General features: G+C 37.1%; 2 protein-coding genes across 3 annotated transcripts; one reads left to right on the plus strand and one right to left on the minus strand.

Annotated features, from left to right (window-relative positions):
• Positions 1-6,182: 6,182 nt before the first annotated feature.
• Positions 6,183-9,635, plus strand: LOC149381360 (Peptide chain release factor 2). Its single transcript, XM_089601546.1, has 7 exons — positions 6,183-6,590; positions 7,085-7,297; positions 7,469-7,570; positions 7,679-7,816; positions 8,134-8,438; positions 8,750-8,903; positions 8,993-9,635. Exons 1-7 carry the CDS (start codon positions 6,237-6,239, stop codon positions 9,125-9,127), a joined length of 1,401 nt encoding a protein of 466 aa, XP_089457672.1. The 5' UTR covers positions 6,183-6,236; the 3' UTR covers positions 9,128-9,635.
• Positions 9,636-9,956: 321 nt separating this feature from the next.
• LOC149381361 (uncharacterized) lies at positions 9,957-13,042 on the minus strand. 2 transcript variants are annotated; one of them, XR_016293836.1, is made up of 7 exons: positions 12,739-13,042; positions 11,898-12,086; positions 11,627-11,800; positions 11,413-11,519; positions 11,029-11,303; positions 10,332-10,936; positions 9,957-10,240 (listed from the first exon to the last, which is right to left on the minus strand). XR_016293836.1 is itself a non-coding variant. In XM_089601547.1 (6 exons), the coding sequence occupies exons 1-6, from the start codon at positions 12,889-12,891 to the stop codon at positions 10,530-10,532; spliced, it is 1,305 nt and encodes a 434-aa protein (XP_089457673.1). In that variant the 5' UTR covers positions 12,892-13,042; the 3' UTR covers positions 9,975-10,529. The 2 variants fall into 2 exon arrangements, 1 of the variants encoding a protein (XP_089457673.1); XM_089601547.1 differs by having other exon boundaries at positions 9,975-10,936.
• Between the last annotated feature and the right edge of the window lie 7,412 nt (positions 13,043-20,454).

A 20,454-nucleotide genomic window follows, 5' to 3' on the forward strand; every position in this document is an offset into this window, starting at 1 on the left:
AACTCAAAATTTGTTTTAAACCCCATCTGCAAATTATTCTTTCAAGCTGTATCTGTCAATAATAATGCTTTATTTTTTGAACGACACGATAATGCTTTACGCCTTTACCTTTACGCCTAAATACAAAACAAGGATTTCACTCCTGTAAGTTCTAAACTCAGATATGGAATACTTTCTCATTAATGAAACCCACATTCGAACATAAACTGATAAACACATACCAGTAAGTAATAATAATAATAATAATAATATAATAATATAATAATAATAAAGTGCATAAAACTGCAAGCTATCTCCCACCGAAAATGCTCTGATAATAACACCTCTCTCTCATCACATTTCTTTATATACTGACAGAGTTTTATCACCGCCTGTGTCCCCAAACCCCTTCTCTCTCTCTCTCTCTCTCTCTCTCTCTCTCTCTCTCTCTAAACAATGGAAAAAGGAAGAGCGAGAAGACAAAATGCACTCATTGTCTTGTTCCTCGTCTCCTTCACCGGTGCCGTCTCTGCCGCCGTGGAGCTCCAGAGCCTAACGATAACCTCCCTCCCATCACCTGCCCAGACAGTCTCATGGCCGGAATCCGAGCTCGCCGACTCGGAGGAGACGACCACCGCCGACCTCTCGCAGGACCTCCACCACGTCGACGCGCTCCTCACCAACTCCGCCTACTCGCCAGACCACGTCTTCACGCTCTGGCTCAGCCGCGACGCGCGGCGCGTGGAGAGCATCCTGGCGAAGGCGAACGGCGTTTGACAGAAAAAGATGAACGAAGAAAAATAAGAACCGATACCTACAAATGACAAACAGAGAAGAAGAACCGACAACTCTCCGGCGTCTCTCTCTCTCGCTCTCTCTCTCGGATCTGCTCTTCGTCTTTTTTTTTTGCTCGACAATCCTCTTCGGCTTTTTTTTTTTGCTCGACAATGATGAGAGATGAATGACACAGAGGATAGAAGTACACGCGAGAAAAAATTTCGGAAAACACCTTTCTTTTCTTTTCAATTTCCTTTAACATCACTTCCACTTTTTTTTTCCTATTTTTTTAACTCAAAATGTTAAAAACCCTTTTTGAAATGAGTACCAAACATCACCCAAGCTTCTAGCCTCATTTTTCCCTTTGGGCAGAGCTCCGTGCTGCAAGTATTCCCTGATCGGGGTTTGCCAAGATTTTCGTTGATCGACCTGAAGCACATGGGGGGCTTGCTCAATACTAGGCTGCCCAATTTTGATCACTGGGATTGACTCCGAGTCGGATCCTTGAGTGGCGTGCTTTGCTAATGCGTCGGCCTCTTCGTTCATGGCTCTGGGGACTTGGGTGATTTCGCAAAGTTCGAATTTGTTTGCTAGGTTTCTAGCTTTCTCGGCATATAGCGACATCTTTTCGCCTTTTGCCTGAAATTCACATTTCATTTGATTAACAATTAACTGAGAATCCGAATATACTTTGAGCTTTTTGATTTCTAAATCTTTTGCTAATTGTAGCCCATGTATCATAGCTTCGTACTCAGCTTCATTGTTTGAAGTATTAAAATCGAATTTTAAAGCGAATTTTACCTTGTCTCCTTCTGGACTGGATAGCGCGATTCCGACCCCGGACCCCTTTTCGTTGACTGCTCCGTCTACATACATGTCCCAAATTGGGAATTCAACTGGTCTGTATGTGAATTCTGCAATGAAGTCAGCAACTGCCTGCCATTTGATTGCTGGTCGGGGGCTGAAGCGTATATCATACTGTGTCAGCTCAATCGACCACTTCATTAGCCTTCCGGATACGTCAGGTTTTTGCAGCACTTGGCGCAGTGGGAAGTTGGTGAGAACGGTAATCGGATGCGCGAGGAAGTAGTGTTTTAGCTTCCGAGAAGCAGTGATGAGGGCGAAAGCTAGCTTTTCGAGTTCCGGGTATCTTCCTTCTGCCTCGTTAAGGCGTCGAGAAGTATAATAAACTGGGACCTGGTGTTTTCCCTCATTCTTGATCAGTGCTGAACTTACTGCATGCTCCGATACGGCTAGGTAAATTTCCAGGGGCTCTCCTTCCTGTACTTTTCTTAAAGTCGGAGGCCATGCCAAGTGCTCTTTTAGAGACTCGAAACTCTCGTCGCATTGCTTGGTCCATTCAAATTCCTTGGAGCCTCTAAGTACATTGAAGAAGTGAATGCTTCGATCGGTAGACCGTGAGATAAAACGACTCAATGCATCTATGCATCCTGTCAGTTTTTGCACTTCTTTGATGTTTCGTGGTGGTCTCATGTTCCATAGGGCTGTGATCTTCTCTGGATTCACTTCGATACCTCGTTCATGAACGATGAAACCTAAAAATTTACCTGCAGAGACACCAAACGTACATTTTAGAGGGTTTAGTTTCATGCGATATTGCCTTAGAAGTTCGAATGATCTTCTAAGATCATTCGTATGTTCATCTATTTTTCGGCTTTTAACTAACAAGTCATCGATGTATGCTTTCATCGTAATCCCGAGTAATTCAGCGAACATTCGATTTACTAATCTTTGATATGTTGCTCCAGCATTTTTTAACCCGAAGGGCATTACCGTGTAACAGTATAGCCCCCGATCAGTTATGAATGCCGTGTGATCCTGGTCGGGACCATACATAGGAATTTGATTGTAGCCAGAGTAGGCATCCATAAAGCTTAGGATTTCATGGCCTGCTGTTGCGTCTACTAACTGATCTATTCTCGGCATAGGGAAACTATCTTTAGGGCAAGCCTTGTACAGATCTGTAAAATCCACACAAGTTCTCCATTTCCCGTTAGGTTTCTTGACCAGGACGGGGTTGGCTACCCATTTAGGATATTTAGTTTCTTTTATTGATCCGTTAGAAATCAGTTTGTCTACTTCTTCTTTTAGGGCTGTATACCTTTCGGAGTTTAAAGCCCTTCTCTTTTGTCTGATAGGTTTTTCTTTAGGATCTATATTTAACCTATGACATGCTATTTGAGGATCTATCCCCGTCATGTCGGACTGTGACCAGGCAAATATATCTAAGCTATTAGATAGGAGAGTAATTAAGTTATTTTTGGTACCTGATTCAAGATACTTTTCAATCTTGAGCTTCTTCTCAGGTTGTTTTGGATCTGGGGCGACTTCCTCGACTTCGTCTCCTCGGCCAATTTCTTCTCGGCTCGGAAGGCGTGGGTCGAAGTCCGAGTCGATCATCATAACTTTGTGGACATCTTTGTCCTGACTCTCTTTGAGATAATTCGCATAACAGCTCCTTGCTATAGCCTGAGTTCCGACTACTTCACCTACCCCGTGTTCGGTAGGAAACTTCATCTTCAAATATTCAACCGACGCGATGGCCCCGAGGGACTGCAAGGTCGGCCTGCCAATGATCGCGTTGAACGAAGATTTTCCGGGGACCACTATCCACGTTGTGTTAGTGGTTTTACTCCTCGGGCTATCCCCCAGAGTTATTGGGAGTGAGACTAATCCCTTAGGCTGGATCGAGTCTCCTGTGAAGCCATAGAGATTTTCAGGGGAGGGAGCCAACGCATCTTGCTTAAGGCCCATCTTATTGAACGTGTCTTCATAGAGCACGTCGACAGCACTCCCGGTGTCCACCAATATTCGGTGTACATTCCTGTTGCCGATAAGAGCTGATATAACCAATGGATCGTTGTGAGGAAACATCACCCACCGAGCATCTTCTGCCGTAAAGGTGATAGGCTTCGAGCTAGGTTTGACTATCTTGTTAGGCCTCTGCTCGGCTGTAAACAAGATTTGGCGGGGTCCTGCGTAGGTTTCCCTTACATAGCTCTTTTGAGCGCTCCTTGAAGTTCCTCCCACATGTGGTCCTCCGACTATGAGTGAGATTTCAGCATACGCCTCACCCTTCTGTTCCTCTTGTTCCCCTTGCTCGGCCTTGAATTTCTTCAACGCTCCTCTTCGGATTAGAGCTTCTATGGCTTCTTTGAGGTTGAAACAGTCGGCAGTGCGGTGACCGATGTCCGCGTGGAAAGCACAATATTTTGTTTTATCTCTCCTTGAGATATCTTTCTTGATCGGCCTTGGCTTAGGGAAATCCTCCTTGTCCTGTGTAAGACTAAATATCTCCTCTATCGGGGCATTGAGCTTATGATATTTATCGAACTTATTGGAAAAAGGTTTCAGAGGTCCCGCTCCCGACCGGCTCTTCTTTGGTGGGCGGTTGTCCTCAGAATGTCGTTCCCTGTGCTCTTCTCGATAGCTCTTTGGTGGCTTTGCTTTTCTTGCCGCCAGCCTTGCTTCCTCCGCGTTGATATACTTCTGAGCTCTTTTCAGAAAATCGTTGTAATCCCTTGGACTAGTCTTCTGAAGTGACCACCAGAATTCTGATTCTGTTCGGACGCCGGAGGAGATCCCGAAGAGCTTAAAGTCTTCGTTCAGATCGTCAACTTGAAGAGCTTGCTCCGAATAGCGATTAATAAAATCTTTTAGAGATTCGTCATGGGCTTGTCTCACCGCTAGTAGCCTTTCTTTGGGAGTTTTCCCTGAGCTGGAGCCGACAAACTGTTCCATGAATTTTCTAGATAGCTGTTTCCAGGATCCTATGGAGTTTGGCTTTAGTTTTCTGTACCACCTTTTGGCTGAGCCAGTTAGAGTGATAGAGAAAGCTCTGCACATAACTTCTGGTCCAGCTCCTTGCAGCAGCATCCAAGAAGAAAAGGTGTCTATATGGTCTCCCGGGTCGGTCTGTCCATCGTATACTAGGATGCTTGGCATCCTGAAACGATCAGGCAACGGGTGTTCTAACACGCGTGCTGTGAAAGGGGAGACAGCTTCTCAAACTTTCGGACTAGACTCCTTCTGACCTAGGGCTACCTCTTCGATTCGACGTTCCAATCTTCTAAGATTTGTTTTGTTGGTGCTTGCACTATCTTCGGTCTCCGAGCTTTCTAAGTTGTGCCTGAAAGTGCTTGAATGACCTTTGTCCATGGTAGGCTGGTACCGATCAGGAATCTTTTCCTGACTGTACTGCTCCTTCTCGGACTCAGAATCATCTTCCATCCTCGCATACCGATCTCTAGCATGTTTCCGAGGTTTCTTAACCTGCGGATCCTGCCCAATGGGTTCTTTCCCTGACCGGTGTGAGGGCTCTTCATCTGGGATCACTATCGCGCTTCGCAATGTGACCTTTTTCGCCTGCAGTCTTCTCTTCAATTCCCTGTTATTTGCCTCTAAGACCGAGAGACGCTCTTGCATCTGTCTGAATTGTTCTTCGAGGCTGGGTTCCGGAAGAAGTTCAGCTATTTCTTCCGAGGTGAGAGGCAGGGTGCGGTTATGGTGGTCTATCTCCGTTTCCTGGTTTGAGACAGCGTTCACGGGTGTGGACGAACTAGCCATATTCTTCAGCTGGTCCCCCTCCTTCTAGCGCCAACTGTTGACCTGTAAAATTAGTACAACAATATTTCACGAAAATACACAGACTCCGAGTACAAGGGCTCCGAGTACAGAGATGATTTAGGCAATACTTTCTCTTTATACAGACGAATCTAATACAAGAGAGCAGTGTTTTCTAGAGGTTTCAAGTGAAAGAAAGTGTGTGAAAAAGTTCGTGCTTAGTTCTGTGCTGCGGCTTCTATTTATACTTGTCTGGTGTGGCCTCGCGGTCGTGTCTTTGACGGTTATTCTGGGGAACGTGGGGTGATCAGTCCCACGTTCTGGACGGTTTTGGGTAACTGCCTCTTACCTCTTGCTGAGGTGGACGGTTAATACTCTTCGTATAGTTCCTGAACCGTCAAGGTGTGCGTTTTAGAGTTTGAAACATGTTTTCTATTGATTTTGACTAGTCTTTGGCCCACGTTCTTCTCTTCTCTCCGAAGTTCTGATCGGTGGGTTTCGTTATTAACTTATGAACGGTTCGTTCATTTTCAATGGATAGCCCTTGGGTTTACTTAACCTGAGCTCGGTGCTGGATTCTTCTCGCTGCTCGGGAGTCCGACTATCCTGCTCGGAGTCTGATTAATTTATCCCGTAACACCTTTGATCTGGTTGATTGAAGATAACTCTAGTAAACGGACTATTTGAGATTGTTATAAGATAATTTTCTTTCTATCATCTAGTAATTACCAGAAATATGTTTTGGTTGATTTGGGATTATTAATAGATGTCAAAATCTCAAGATTAAAATTAAACTAATTTTATTAGAAACTCTTCTCTCCTTGTTCATAGTAGGCAGTATCTCCATTCCATGTATTCTGTATTTTCTTCATCTTCGGCATTTCCTTCTTAAAAATATGACCGCCTTTTTACTCAGAAAACGAACTCTCACATATCCATGGCGTCTCATCCATCGTTTTTCAGTTCCAGTAGTCGCTTCTTCTGCGTCGACCGATCCTCTAGTCTCCATCTCGAGCTACGCACCTTCGGAACGGACAGCTCGGCGGCGTCCGAGTGCTCGGAACTCAGGCTCGGTGTCTCTCCGTTTGTTCGGAACTGAGGCGGCGACCGAACCGTCGACCTCCGACGGCCTCACGGCGGAGAGGATACTCGCAAAGAGGTGGACGATTCTCGACGAGAGCCACAGCGACTGGACCAGCCACGCCGCCGCGATCGCTCAATCCATTCACGTCGTGAAGAAGCGTTTAAAGGTAATTAGGGATTTCAGATTAGTGTTTAGCTTTTACTACACTTTGAATTTGGATTTGATTGCGTGATGTTTGAATGGAGAATTCGATCGTCACTGAGAGGTGTTTAGATTGGAGTGTTGAGTAGTGTTTATGATCACTGCTGTGTCTAGCGTTTTGTTGTCAATATCATTGTCATGTCAAATTGTTAAGGTGAGAAATGCCAATGGGCGATTATATGTACTGGCCTTCGAATTAGTGTTAACCTATTTCTATACTTTGGATTTAGGCAAAGAAAAAATCTTACACTGACTTATGTGTTTGAATTGGATTGGATTATACTCTCTCTGATGTTTGAATAGAAAATTCGATTGTGACTGAGAAATGTTTGAGTTGTATTGTGAATACCATTTCCATGTCAAATTGTTAGGATGAGAAATGCCAAGAATGGGAGACTTAGACGTGTGTGGCATTTTCAAGACTTGTAATATACTCTTGTCTGATGTTTACTGTGACAGTGGAAGAAACTGATGTTTAGGTTGGATTTGCTGTCGGCAGAGCTGAAGAAGCCCGATATTTGGAACGACCCAGTGCATGCTGGCAACTTGAGCCGTGAGCATGGGTCGTTACTGGGAAAAGTGAAAGACGTCAAGGAATTTGAACGCGAATTGGTTGATCATATAGACATGATAAAGCTCAGCCGCGAAGAGAACGACACGGAGTTGGAATCGGTGGGCCCTCATATCTTTATCTGTAGGCATGTTACTTGCTCTCCTTGCCTACTTTGTATATTAGTCTGTTCTGTAACTAGTGTCAAAGCATGAACTTCATTAAACTGTTATCATTGATAGAACCACACTTGTTGCTTTTAATCCTTATTGTGTCGATATTATATTTTGCAGGAGTCGTTGAACGCTTTGCTTCAGTTGAGAAGAACTGTGAAAGAGAAAGAGCTTGAAGCTATGCTATCCGGAGAAAATGACCCTTGCTCTTGCTTCATAGAGGTATGTTATCGATAGTGTTGAGTTTTAGTAGATTCTGAGCCATTGTTGCGGTGCGGATGCATGAAAAACCCAACTAAACCCACGATGTTTTTCATCAAGTATATATAGGTTCAAGCAGGTGCTGGTGGTACCGAGAGCATGGACTGGGCAGCAATGGTCCTGCAGATGTATAAAATGTGGGGCCAACGCCGTGGCTATAAAGTAACTGTTATGGATGAAATGGCCGGCGAGGTCGCCGGAATCAAGGTTCACCATCTTGCCACATCTTCATTTAACTTTAAGTCTCGTAAAAACTACATACCTGTATGATAAAGTGGTTAGCGGGTTAGAAAGGCATATTGATGATCACTCTATGTTACTCTTTAGTGGATGAAGGATATCCTATAAAGTCAACCGGTATCAAATATGATCTAAAAAGTGGTTTAGGCTCTAGCTCGGTAAGGAAAAATGTAGGGTTGTGGGTAGGAGTTCATTTTGGCCTGGAGTTCATTTTCCTGTGAAACATCATTAACCAAATATAGGTGGCTACTGGGTTACAAGTCTGAATTAATCTGATATTTCAGAGGGCAACCATCAGAGTGGACGGGGAATATGCCTTTGGGTACGCCAAAGCGGAAGTAGGGGTTCACCGGCTGGTACGGATATCTCCATTTGATAGTAACAAGCGCCGACATACTTCCTTTGCTGCCGTGGCTGTGATTCCAATTTTGGGCGAGGGATCTACTCGTGTGCAAATCAACGAATCCGATCTTCGCATCGAGCGATTTCGTTCTGGTGGGGCTGGAGGCCAGCATGCCAATACGACGGAGAGTGCAGTGAGAATAATCCACGTTCCCACCGGAATAACTGCAACTTGTCAAAATGAAAGGTACGACACAAAACGCAAGACATAGACAATTCTTTCGGTAAATAAAATGAGTATAATTAGTGCTTGATGTATAAAACTAGACCACTATCATTAAAGTTGGGAAAATCCATTTCCTAAAAGTCATTAAAGGCTAATTCTCCCAATATTGTATTCAAAGGACCCATTTGAATACTATATTCACAAGTTTTTGTTTTTATTTTTATTTTTATTTTTTAATATTCTATGCAATTTAATGAGTTTTCTAAAAACGAGTCATAGTGGTATTGCTGTGTCCTCTTTAAGTTTTGGCTAGCTGAGCAACTGCAATGCAGGTCTCAACACCAAAACAAAGCCTCTGCAATGGCTGTACTTCAGTCGCGGCTCGACCAGCGTGAAATGGTGCGTCAAGCTCAGGTGAACGCTGAACATACACAGTCTCTCACCGATATAACTTGGGGTAGTCAGATACGCAGTTATGTTTTGCAGGTAATTCCTTTCTCTATAACATGCTGTGGTGTGTGATGTGGTAATACATCATTCTCTAACACGGTTATGAACAATTTCTTTGAATGTAGCCTTATCAAATGGTGAAAGACCTTAGAACTAACTATGAGGTTTCAGACCCTGGTTCAGTTCTTGAAGGGGATTTAGATGGATTTATTCTAAGTTACTTATCAGCTTCGATGGATAAGGATGAGGACATTCACTAACTTTTGAAGCGCTCTAGATTTTGGGGTGGTATTCCAATTAGCTTATCTAAGGCATTGAACTTTCTGGCCGCAACAACTGAGAGTTGTCTGATTAAAAGAGCAGCCCTTCTGAAGATCGTGATATATGCTAGTTATCAATTTTTTTTTTTTGGTGTAGAGTGTGCTTTTTATGGAAGGCCAGAATATAAAATACGAGGATTCTTCAGCTTTCCAGGAAGAATCTAGTAAGTCACCTTTGACATGCTTGTATACCCCCAAAAAATAAATTTAAGATGTTTGATTACTGTGGGGATTACCTTACTGTTCCTTTATTATATTTGGTTGCCAAAGATTTTTTCTAGTTGCAGGTTAGGGTCAATATTTCAGGGACGTGTAAATTAGCAATTTCATGTGCTTAACAATGTTTTGGAGCCCTAAAATAAGTCATTATAGGAACATTAGGGAACGAGAATTTTGTTTTTGATAAGAGTATGTAACCGAAGAGATTGATTAATGGATTCACCTTTCGATCATTATAGGATCAGTGTTTTTATTGTTACTTTTTTTTTTTTTTTTTTTTTTTTAACATGAGTTATACAAATAAATTATTTGAAGATGTTATATCCCTGAATATTTTAAAGCCTTCCACCAATATCCTTTTAATTATAATTTTCATAAAATTTTGCCCTGATTTTTCATGAAACTGTAAATAGCAAAGAAAAACTAAATGAAACTGTAAATAATTAAAAACAAATAAGTAACATAAAATTCCAAAATTATGTAAAAAAGAAGTATTTATGGAATATAATAAATGGCTTATTTGAGGGGTTAAGTTTGAAAATAGCTACCGGAGATTGTTTTCGTCGCGTCTGAATAATAAGGCTGGATTAGATGGAACTCTAGATAGGCATTTGTGGTACCATAGAGTTGATTTGTGGTTCATTTTGAATCTGGCCATGAGCTGAAATGACGGGTCATGGGGGCTGTAAACGAATAAAGTTGCTCGTTAGCTACTCGAGTCTGGATTTTGGACCGGCTCACAGATCTTAAAAAGGACCAAGAGCCGTTAGTGGGCTCATAATTCCTATCCTTGCTTCTTCCGTTGAGTTGTTGATTTGGGTTATTTGCCGCTGGCTGTAGGAAGTGGTCAAGAATGAATAAATGAGCTTATTTATGGTAAATAAGAATGAAGGAAGATATGTATGATTTTTGTAGTGAAATTTACCCTTTTAGATGTTCTTTTCACAAAATTAAGCTTCATTGAGGCCTTTGGCACCTTTGCACTACACAAATAATTGATACATAGTTTATTCGAAGATTGATTCTCAATCTACGAATGACCATACGAAGCTACAACACCGACTAGAAACTCACAAGCTCTGCACACAGAAAAAAAAAAAAGAAAAAAAAAAGAGCATACATATTACAACCAAGGGCTCATATAGTTTTGGTTGGTCATTGTTTGATCTTGGCCATAATGGTTGGCATACCCTATATTTTCCTCAGCTTCTGTCCAATTCACATACTGAGGGTAATATCTGCAGTCTGTGTTTTCACTGCTCATACTGTCTCGTTCATCGCATCTATAATTATTATTGTTTATTTCCGCTTGACCAATTCCTGAGTAGTTGTAGAAATGGCTTTGACTGTCCATCACTGCAACAGAATTCGGATTTGAAGGATTCAAATCCGAAGCAATCAGATGGAACGAATCTCTTTGCTCTTCTATTTCGTCATAATGATCAAGTTGTTGATCCCAATGACCAATACTTGGGATTGGCACATCTTCAATGTTGAAGGGTTCTTCTATAGGCTGAGAAAGATCCATAACTACACAAGAATATGGAAGAAAAAAATTATTCATCATTTATGTTATGTGGAAGCTTGTAGGTCAAGGAACAAAACTCAACAATTTTCGGTACCTGAAGTGGGCGAAAAATCGCAGGATGAGACAAACGATTGGTCGCAACGAAGAGGCGTTAATTCTTGGTTGAAACTATTTGAGTAGGCCTCTATGTTTGTATTGCAGCCAAAAGACATGTTGTATCCGACGAAGTTGTAAAGATTGGAGTCAAAGTAAGGAGAGCCGAGACTTGGGAAAGGCATTTGGCTCATCAGAGAGAATCGAGGCTCGCATTTAAGAAGCTTCTCGTACAGCTTGTTGAGAGCGCCCGGAGGGAATTGCAGGTAGTGTCTCCTGAGAATGATCAATATTTTGGTTTAGAACAACATTGTTTTCCTTTTGGTTTTGTTTTTTTTTTTTTTTTTTTTTTAAATGTCATAAAAATGTTTATATATGTGTGAACCTGCAAATCATAGCTTGACCGCCAGTGAAATCTGAAGCATTTTCCCAGAGTGTGTGCTTTCTTGGTTGCGGTTCCGTTTCTCGGAAAAACAAAGGCGGATCACTCAACTGCAATTGGATAAAAAAAAAAATTAACAAAACATAAATCTAGATGTGGATCAAGAATGGATATTTATATTAAAATAATCAAGAGAAGAAAAAATATTGTACGATACCTCAACTTCAAGAATCCCCGGGCGGTCTTCATCGATTTCGGCTCGGATTGCCAAGATGTGTTCCCAGTGCATCTGAATCTTTCTCTTCAGACCATTCTCCAAGATTTCCCACATCAACTTTCTCTTCGCGAAGTAACATTTCGCTACCAAGTCCTCTTTGTTTTGAGCTACTCTCTGTAGAAATAAGTACATAAACTATTGAGTAAACAACTCTTTGGTTTATAAATTATTCTGTTTTGAGATTCATATGAAAGAGAGAAGTGTGTGTGACCTGCCATGAGCCGATTCTGAGATGGAATATGTCGGCATTGGAAGCCTTTTTGAGGTTGAACTCGTTTGAGCAGTTGAGACTTTCTTCAGGGAATAGCTTTGTTTCAATCAAGTTCATGAAAGAGGTTGGTTTGTGAAGTTTCAAACCAAGTGGAGGTAGACTCCTCAGAATTTCAGCCATTTTAGCCTTCTATCAAAAAAAAAAAAAAAAAAAAAAGTAGTGAGATACTAATCTACAGAAAAAAAAAAGGAATATTAAGGTGCAAGTATAGCATAAAATTTGAAAGAAAAAAAAAAATCTATCTCAAAGACTAATGATTCGTTACACGATAAACATGCCATTATTTCTCATTTTTGTTTGAATTATAAAATTTCATCTTATGTACAACTAAATCTCCTACAAGTAAAATTAATATTAATTTAACTATGTTTAAACATAAGTTAATAATACTATATTTTTTTTGCTCTATGATTTATTTTTTGAACGTGTTTTGTTTTTCATACATCTTACATGCAATAATGAAAAAAAAACAATCATATACGAAAAAAAAAACCTTAAAATTTTGTAAAAGAATTGAAAGATAAAATCTACCCACTGAAATAATTATACGATCAACTCACTAGAGTAATTAGTTTTCTATAAAATGCGAAACATTGGCCATTTTACTAAAATATTATTTATCCGGTTGTTTTACTATATCTCTATATAAAATAAAAACCGTAATACCCTTTCACAAATTTTTTTTCTCCTCGAACAAAGTAAAAAAAAAAAACAATTATGTTTCAATGAAAACAAATAAGAAAATGATCAAACGAGAGAGAGAGAGAGAGAGAGTTAACACCTGCTGAGTAGAATCTGTAGGTGATTGCATGATGCTATAATCTGCAGATCCATAAATAGGAATCTGAGGAAAAAGAAGATAACTTTTTTCTGAACTCACAAACTGCTCTGTATCATCCGCGCTCTCATAAGCTAAATCAACAAACTTGTTCATCGTTATAATTTCTTTGGTGTAATCTTTTGGTCCTGAGCGTGTGTGTAAATATATGGCGGATATAATAGAATATATATACACACGTAGACATACACACACATGCACTCGTAACTTGACCCTTTTGTAAGAGAAGGGACGCGGAGAGAGAACGCAATCTATCTATCTAGTGCACGAGTGTCATCTACGGATTCTAAAGCTAAATATTATCTTATTTTAATAAAAAGGCGATTTAGTTTTTCTTTATTATATATATATTATGATGGTGATAAGAGACTTTCATTTCATATGATTATGAACCCACCAAAGACTCGGTGATATCATCCCTATCATATGTCCACATCACACTCTTGAATTGGGAAATGACTCGTGCTTCGCAAGAGGGAGAAAATATTAGCCACAAAAAGAGAGAATGTATAAGGAAAAGCATGTATAAGAAACATGTCGTATTTTCTTATGCTTTCTTTAGATACTAACGAAAGAAAATAGTTCACTTATAAAATAGAAAAATCATGCATATACCAAATCAAACTTTAACATAACATGACATGTTTCATAGTTAAAAACTATAATATTTTTTAAAATTTTCAATAAATAATTAATCAATATATTTTTAGATACGGGTGTAAAGAATCAATATACCTAAATTAACCTTATTTATTTTGGAATACAATAAAATAAAAATTAAAAGTTATTCTTATGTATAATTATTGTTTAAAATTTCAATTAAATTTTTCTTCTCTCTCTCTCTCTCTCTCTCTCTCTCTCTCTCTCTCTCTCTCTCTCTCTCAAACCAGATTTGTTCTACTTCTTCTTCTTTCCTCAATCAAGATAGTTATTGACTCTATTTAACATTGTTTATTAAGCATGTTTTTAGCTTATTTTTTCAAGCTTAACCGTTTTGAATGGTTTGGTGAAACAATTTTTAATAAAAGCTATAAAAGCACTTATAACATATTTGATGCAACTTTTAAAAACTAAAATTTGTAGCTTTTGAAAAATAGATAATTTAGAAACAGTTTACCAAATACCAGTATGCTTTTAAAAACATTAATTTTTTTCTACAATAGAGTCTAAATATAATTTTTTTTTAAACATAACAACGCCAAACGGAGCCATTGTTGAGTATATCTCTTCTTCTCAAACGCTGATTTAAATTATTTTTTTTGGTAAATATTGACCTATTGTAAAAATTTATACTTTTTTTGGACGTGTGTTTGCTCGATATTAACTAATATATACCAAAACAAGTTACGAATTACAAATCTCGAATAGTTTATAATTTTGGGATTACTTTAAAATTATGAATATTTCAGAGAGAATAAAGAAGATTTTTAATATCTAATTATTTATCCTTTATTTATATGGACATGATATTGAATTTGAACATCTAGAGGGACACATTCTTTTGGAGATTTTCAAGTAATTATGTCATTTTAATGTAAATTATAATACTTAATGCATTTGTAATATAAACAAAACGTTGACTCTTTTACGAATTTAATTTGACTATTTAGCTAGATTGCCTATTATATTACTTTTCTACTTTTATTTTTTATTGCTTTATATTTTATACCCATTAGGAAGGATGATTATGTCATTTTAATGTAAAGTATAATACTTAATGCCTAATTTTTAATGTAAACAAAATGTTGACTATTTTACTAATCTAATTTGACTATTTAGCTAGATTGCCTATCATATTACTTTTCTACTTTATAACTATTAATAGATTTAATTTTAACCAATAGTTGGATCAACATTTCGCGTGATTTAAATTTGAAAGAAAAATTACCCATTTACACGAATTTAGAGTTTGCGTTAAAATATAGTTTTTATAATTTTTTGAATGTATGACGGGATCCAACGACCATATTCAATTAAAAAAAATGTATTTGATACGGACACGGGCATAACATATATCAATTACGTTCAACAAAAAAAGGGCGAGCATATATGGATTATATCGACATATTGTCTTATATGGACGATGGATTTCATCCGTAAAAATAATCGAACAGACGGACGGACTTTAATCCGTATGATTATGTTGAAGTTGACCATTTTACTGATGCTCAACTTTTAACACGATTTAGTGTAAGAAAAACGTGATATAATATATATTTTTTATGATCATGTTCGTTTCAAATGATCTAAACTATACTATCATATTTTAGACTACATATATTTATTTTACTTAATTTTGACTCTGTTCTTCATTGCTTTTGTGCTGCGCCGGCTGGTATGAATTTTTTTCGTCTTTAAATATATTTGTTAAAGAATTAAATATGTATTAAACCAAATATGTTATGCATTGTGACACGTATTCAACCAAATTTCTCAAACCAAAGTGTATCTTGTCCAATACCGAAAAAATCTAGTCAAACTTTCCTTTCATTTCACTTTGCGAAATGATTATTATATTAATCTATGAACCAAACCATTCTTTTATAATTATAGGAGAGATATTGATCTAATTAGGCATGATGTCACGGTATAATCCAAAATGTAAGCCAACCACAAATTTTGCACTTACGAAATGGAAAAACCGGGAGTTTATAGAATTATCTTGCCAATAAAAACATCCAAACAGGGTAAAAAATCCCCAATTATTGTTGTGCATCAGTGCATGTATTATGTATATAAAGAAGCTTATGTCTTTAGAGGCCACGTCATATTGTGTACTTGCTCCAAACAACATTTTAAAAATATTTGCACCTCTAATCTCACCATCTTTTAGGCTGAGCTAATTGGAAGAACAGCCTTTACTCTTATCTCAATTACGTTCTAGATTCATCTACACATTTTGTCGACAGTCCAAATACCGAAACTACCCTTATATATTTGGCACTTGAATAAAAGAGCGGTTCAATAGTTCTATACCACCTTTGTAATTTCCAAAGGGCCGGTATATATGGTCAAAATTCTCATTGTAATCTTGAGATATCTGTACTTGATGAGCATATCCGCACTAATCTCAAGAATGTTAAACTATATGAAATTAGGCACGTGACTGATTTAAAACCGGGTTTAGAATAATTTGTTATTAAAAGTGGAAGCCAATCATATATATAGATATATATTATAATTTAAATGCGTATAATTGAATGTAATAGCGTGTGTGTAGTGTGTACTGTGTGTGTGTGTTGTAGTGCAAAAGTTTTGCCGTCTTTATCTTATGTCAGCCATGGGAAATTTTCCATATTGTGATGATTAATTTGTGGACCAAATCGCTTATTTACTTTATTACCATCATTTTGATTTGATGTTTAAATTCGGAAAACAATCTTTAGCAAACTGTTGCTCATGCCTCAAAGACACGCCTCCACGGCTCCACAAAAGAACAAATCTATTTTTTTTCCCTTTCTATTTTTGTATAGCCTTTTTTTTTTTTTTGGATGGCTTGTTCTTGGGTTGGTGAGCTTTAATCTTCAGACAAAAAAAAGGGGGATGTGATTATGATACTGGTGTGATAACTAGTGTCATTTTTATGGACACTTTAGATTTTGGTGATTGATACGTCATTAATCATTTGCAACAAGTGAACCGTATAAATCCAAATATTTAGCCTGCGCTCTCTAATTACATGAGGAGTTGACTATCAAAATTGACAAAACTATTAATATTTCAGCAGCCTCCGGAATATATTTATATTTATAATATTAGTGGTTCGTTAATTGCCTCATTATTTAGCCACGTTGATAAAAAAACAATCACACGGAAGCAAATAGAAATAAAGAGGCTATGAGATGAGAAATCGCCCTTGTATATAGTTGAGTGGTGGTGGGTAGTTTGCTTTTCAGTGTGAGAGAGTTGTAAGGAAAAATACGTTGCATATAGTTTCTTTAATGTAATAATTGGAATAGGAGGTCTAAGTCGACTTTGATTTGTTGGTGTGGGAGAAAGAAGGAGAAATACAACTTAATATGTGTTTGGAAGACCATGACCTAAAGTGACCTGAGGAAAAAAATTAACTAAAGAAAAAGACTTGTTTCAAGTCAAGTTTTGAGTAACAATATTCTAGGTGTGTAATTTGGAAATAAGTTCAGTTAGGTTGATCTTAATTAATCATTAAAGAATTTTACCCTTAAAATTGTAAGAAAATTTTCATATAATATCTAGCCATTACTTTTTAAAACATATTATTTTGACTAAATCATTTAGGTACGGAGAATATTTCAAATGAGCATGTGCTAAAATAATTGTTAATTATCAGAGTTATGCGTTGATGACTAGTCTAATACATATAGTCGCGCTGATAGTAAAGATTTTCATTGTTTGAAAGGCTTTGTAGTATATAATATATATATATATATATATATATATATATATATATATATCTAAAATAATTGTTAATTATCAGAGTTATGTATTAGACTAGTCATCAACACATAACTCTGATAATTAACAATTATTTTAGATATATATATATATATATATATATATATATATATATATATATGTTAATCGCTCATAAAGTCGATACTTATTGGAGAAACAAATATTGTCAAGTGTCATGAAGTGTCACGACCCGCAATGACGAGTCGCGGTGTTTACTTATTGTAAAGCATTATTCACCAAAATGCAATTTTTTTTAACTTTTCAAAATACACAACTATGCTTCCGTTGTTAATCTCTAATCCAGTCTAATCTTCTATTGGTCGGACTCTTATGTACGATTGTCACTCCCACCCAATCATCGCTTTTCTTAACCATTTATTAAGCGCTTACCTGAAACTAGAATAACCTTTTAGGTTTATGCATAATCCAAAGTCAACATACTTTATTTCTTCAAAGTGAATTGAATCAAAGTACATCGAAGATGTAATTGTTTATATGTTTTTGTGTTTTTTGTGATATTAATTACGTGCTTTTCATTTGTTTTATGTACTAACATGATCTCAGTATAGGACTTTAGAGAGTAAAGCTTGATTGAGAATTGTAAGAGTTTATCATTATTGATTTGAATCGATTACATAGTACAAGTATTAGCTCATAACAAATCTAATAGAACATAACTAGCTAATTCATGTGGCAATGTTCTATTGGGTATTATTACAACGTATAACCTACTCATAGACACGTGCACCCGTTTCACACAATATTTTTAGTGAATCTATACTGTTTCACACAATATTTGTAGTTAATCTAATACTTAGTGTACTTTATAACTCCCCCTCAAATTGAGGGCGGTTAAATGTTCAACACGAAAATTTGGTCTCTAGTCAAGGAAAACTGGCTGCTTCGGACGGAATTGGTGAAGACATACACAACTTGAGTTGTTGATGGAACGTGCCTCATCTCGATTTCTCTAGGGACCACTTTTTCTCTAATAGATAACATGTCAAGCTGTATATTTTTTGGTTCTAGCATGCATAACATAGTTTGTGGCAAGCGTCACTATACTTAGATAGATTATCACACTAGACAATTGGTGATATGGACATATGAAAATTGGAAAACAATGGTGATTTGAGCGAGGCCAATTCAGCGCCAACACAAATAGAAGTTTGATATTCACCTCCAGTACTTCAACTGGGATATCATCTTCAGTGCTGCTTGTTGAGCGGCGATATTAGGGTATGATGCCTAATCAGCATAAAAAAAAGGCAAATAGATTGAAGTCGGTGCATCGATAAAGATGAAGAACAAAATTTGATGTGGCTATAATCAAGATATTTTGATGCTCTTGGACGTTGAAGAAAGTAGCCATGAGAGTAATAGTTCGTCTTGTTGCTTGTAATCAAGATAATTTTTATTCACAATATTGTTTGTACAATCAGTTCCAGAAAGAAACTCGGGAGATTTCAAAGAACCTTTGAGAGATCGTTGAAGCTTGTGGCTTTGGACGACAATGAGGACTTGATGACTTCGTAGAAAAAAACTCCCATTCAAGAATTTGATTGAAGTAAAATAATGAAGATCATTGGTCTAGTCTTTGTTGATGAAGAAGACGATGCTTAAATTTAATGACGACGAGGTATTCTTCATTGCTGCGGAAGTATGCTCTTATGTCATGAATATATCATTATTGAAGTTTACATAACTTTTTTGTATATATTTGTACTTAAATGTTCAATATAATCAATCATATTTTTTTTTATTAATCAATCATACACCATATGTGTGAATGTACAAATAAAAAAATAAATTACGATAAAATTATAGTAATACTCAAATAAAAAAAATAGTAATATACTCTATCATTAACAAATTGATTTCCAAACTATCTATCGAGGAAGGGTCATATATTTCAACAATTTATGATGAATGTAAATGAATACAACTATGAGGGTTAGATTTGTGTTGTATCTCTCAAATCAGTCATAGCATGGTGTACGTATACTTCTTTGCAATTTGCACTTAAATAAAAAAATAGTAAAAAATGACGAAAAAAATAGTTCAAATCGTAAATAGTTAATCTCAAATCCAAAGAAATATAATGCTCTATCATTATTATGATGAATGTTGTTCAAATCCCATTAATTTCCAAACTATCTATGGAGGACGGGTAAAATATTTCAACAATTTATTATGATGAATGTGAAATTGTGAATGAATAAAATTATGAATAGAGGATTAGATTTGTGTTCCATCTCCCACGTGACCACGTCAGTCATATCATGATACGTGTACGTGACAGAGCAACATACAAGGACGGCTTGAGGATGATGATTTATGTGACGTGTAGATTTTGATTTGGTAAAAAGAGTCATCTCACTCTTTTTTTTTGGATTATTCAGCGAAAGTGGATAATGGCATTTAGGCGCCCGCAATTGTCATGGGAAAAAGCAAAAGGCATAACCGTCCATGTCATCCGTATATATATTATATTATTAATCATCAATCTATCACATTGCTTTCTTCACTTTTTTGCTTTATTTTTATTCCCTATTTTTTGGCTCGTTCCCATTTTAAAGAGAGATAAAAAAAAAAAAAATCCACTTTTGACTATAAGCGCACATGATCTAATTGTAGTTATTATTTTTCTTAAAAATATACGATGGAGCACAAGTTCTGGATAACGACTGATTTCAAGCTTCATTCAGTTCATGAACCGAATTTTATGAAACTTCAAAGACCTCACAATCCCATCATATTTTTCCCTGTGATTAAATATTACACAATAAGACCTCTTTCTTTCAAATCTCAGTGTGAGCTGATCTTGAAGGTTCATGCATAGGATCTTAGAGGGGTCCATACAAAACTCATAAATTTGTTTTCATTCTTTTTTCTCTTGTAATTGGTCAGAACAAAAGGAGTTCCCAATTCAGGCATGATCACAAAAGTACCAAGATTTTGCTTATCATATATATATATATATATATATATATATAGGACATGGCTCGTTTCTCAAAGATCTTCAATCATATGCACGCGTGATTTGATGGCATGGAAATAAAAGCAAACGAGTAGGACGTGGCAATCTGCCATTTCAGTAAAAGCGGATACTCAAATATGTAACGATATATTCAGTGCTATTTTCTATTTGTTGAGGAGAAATAAGTTGGTAGGTTTGCTCATGATTGCAGAGAATAATGCAGGCTTGATTTGATTTCCTCTCGT

This window comes from Urtica dioica, chromosome 11, assembly GCF_054948205.1.
Source record: "Urtica dioica subsp. dioica isolate 48M chromosome 11, U.dioica_male_clone48M_v1_H2, whole genome shotgun sequence".
NCBI classification, from domain to species: Eukaryota; Viridiplantae; Streptophyta; class Magnoliopsida; order Rosales; family Urticaceae; genus Urtica; species Urtica dioica.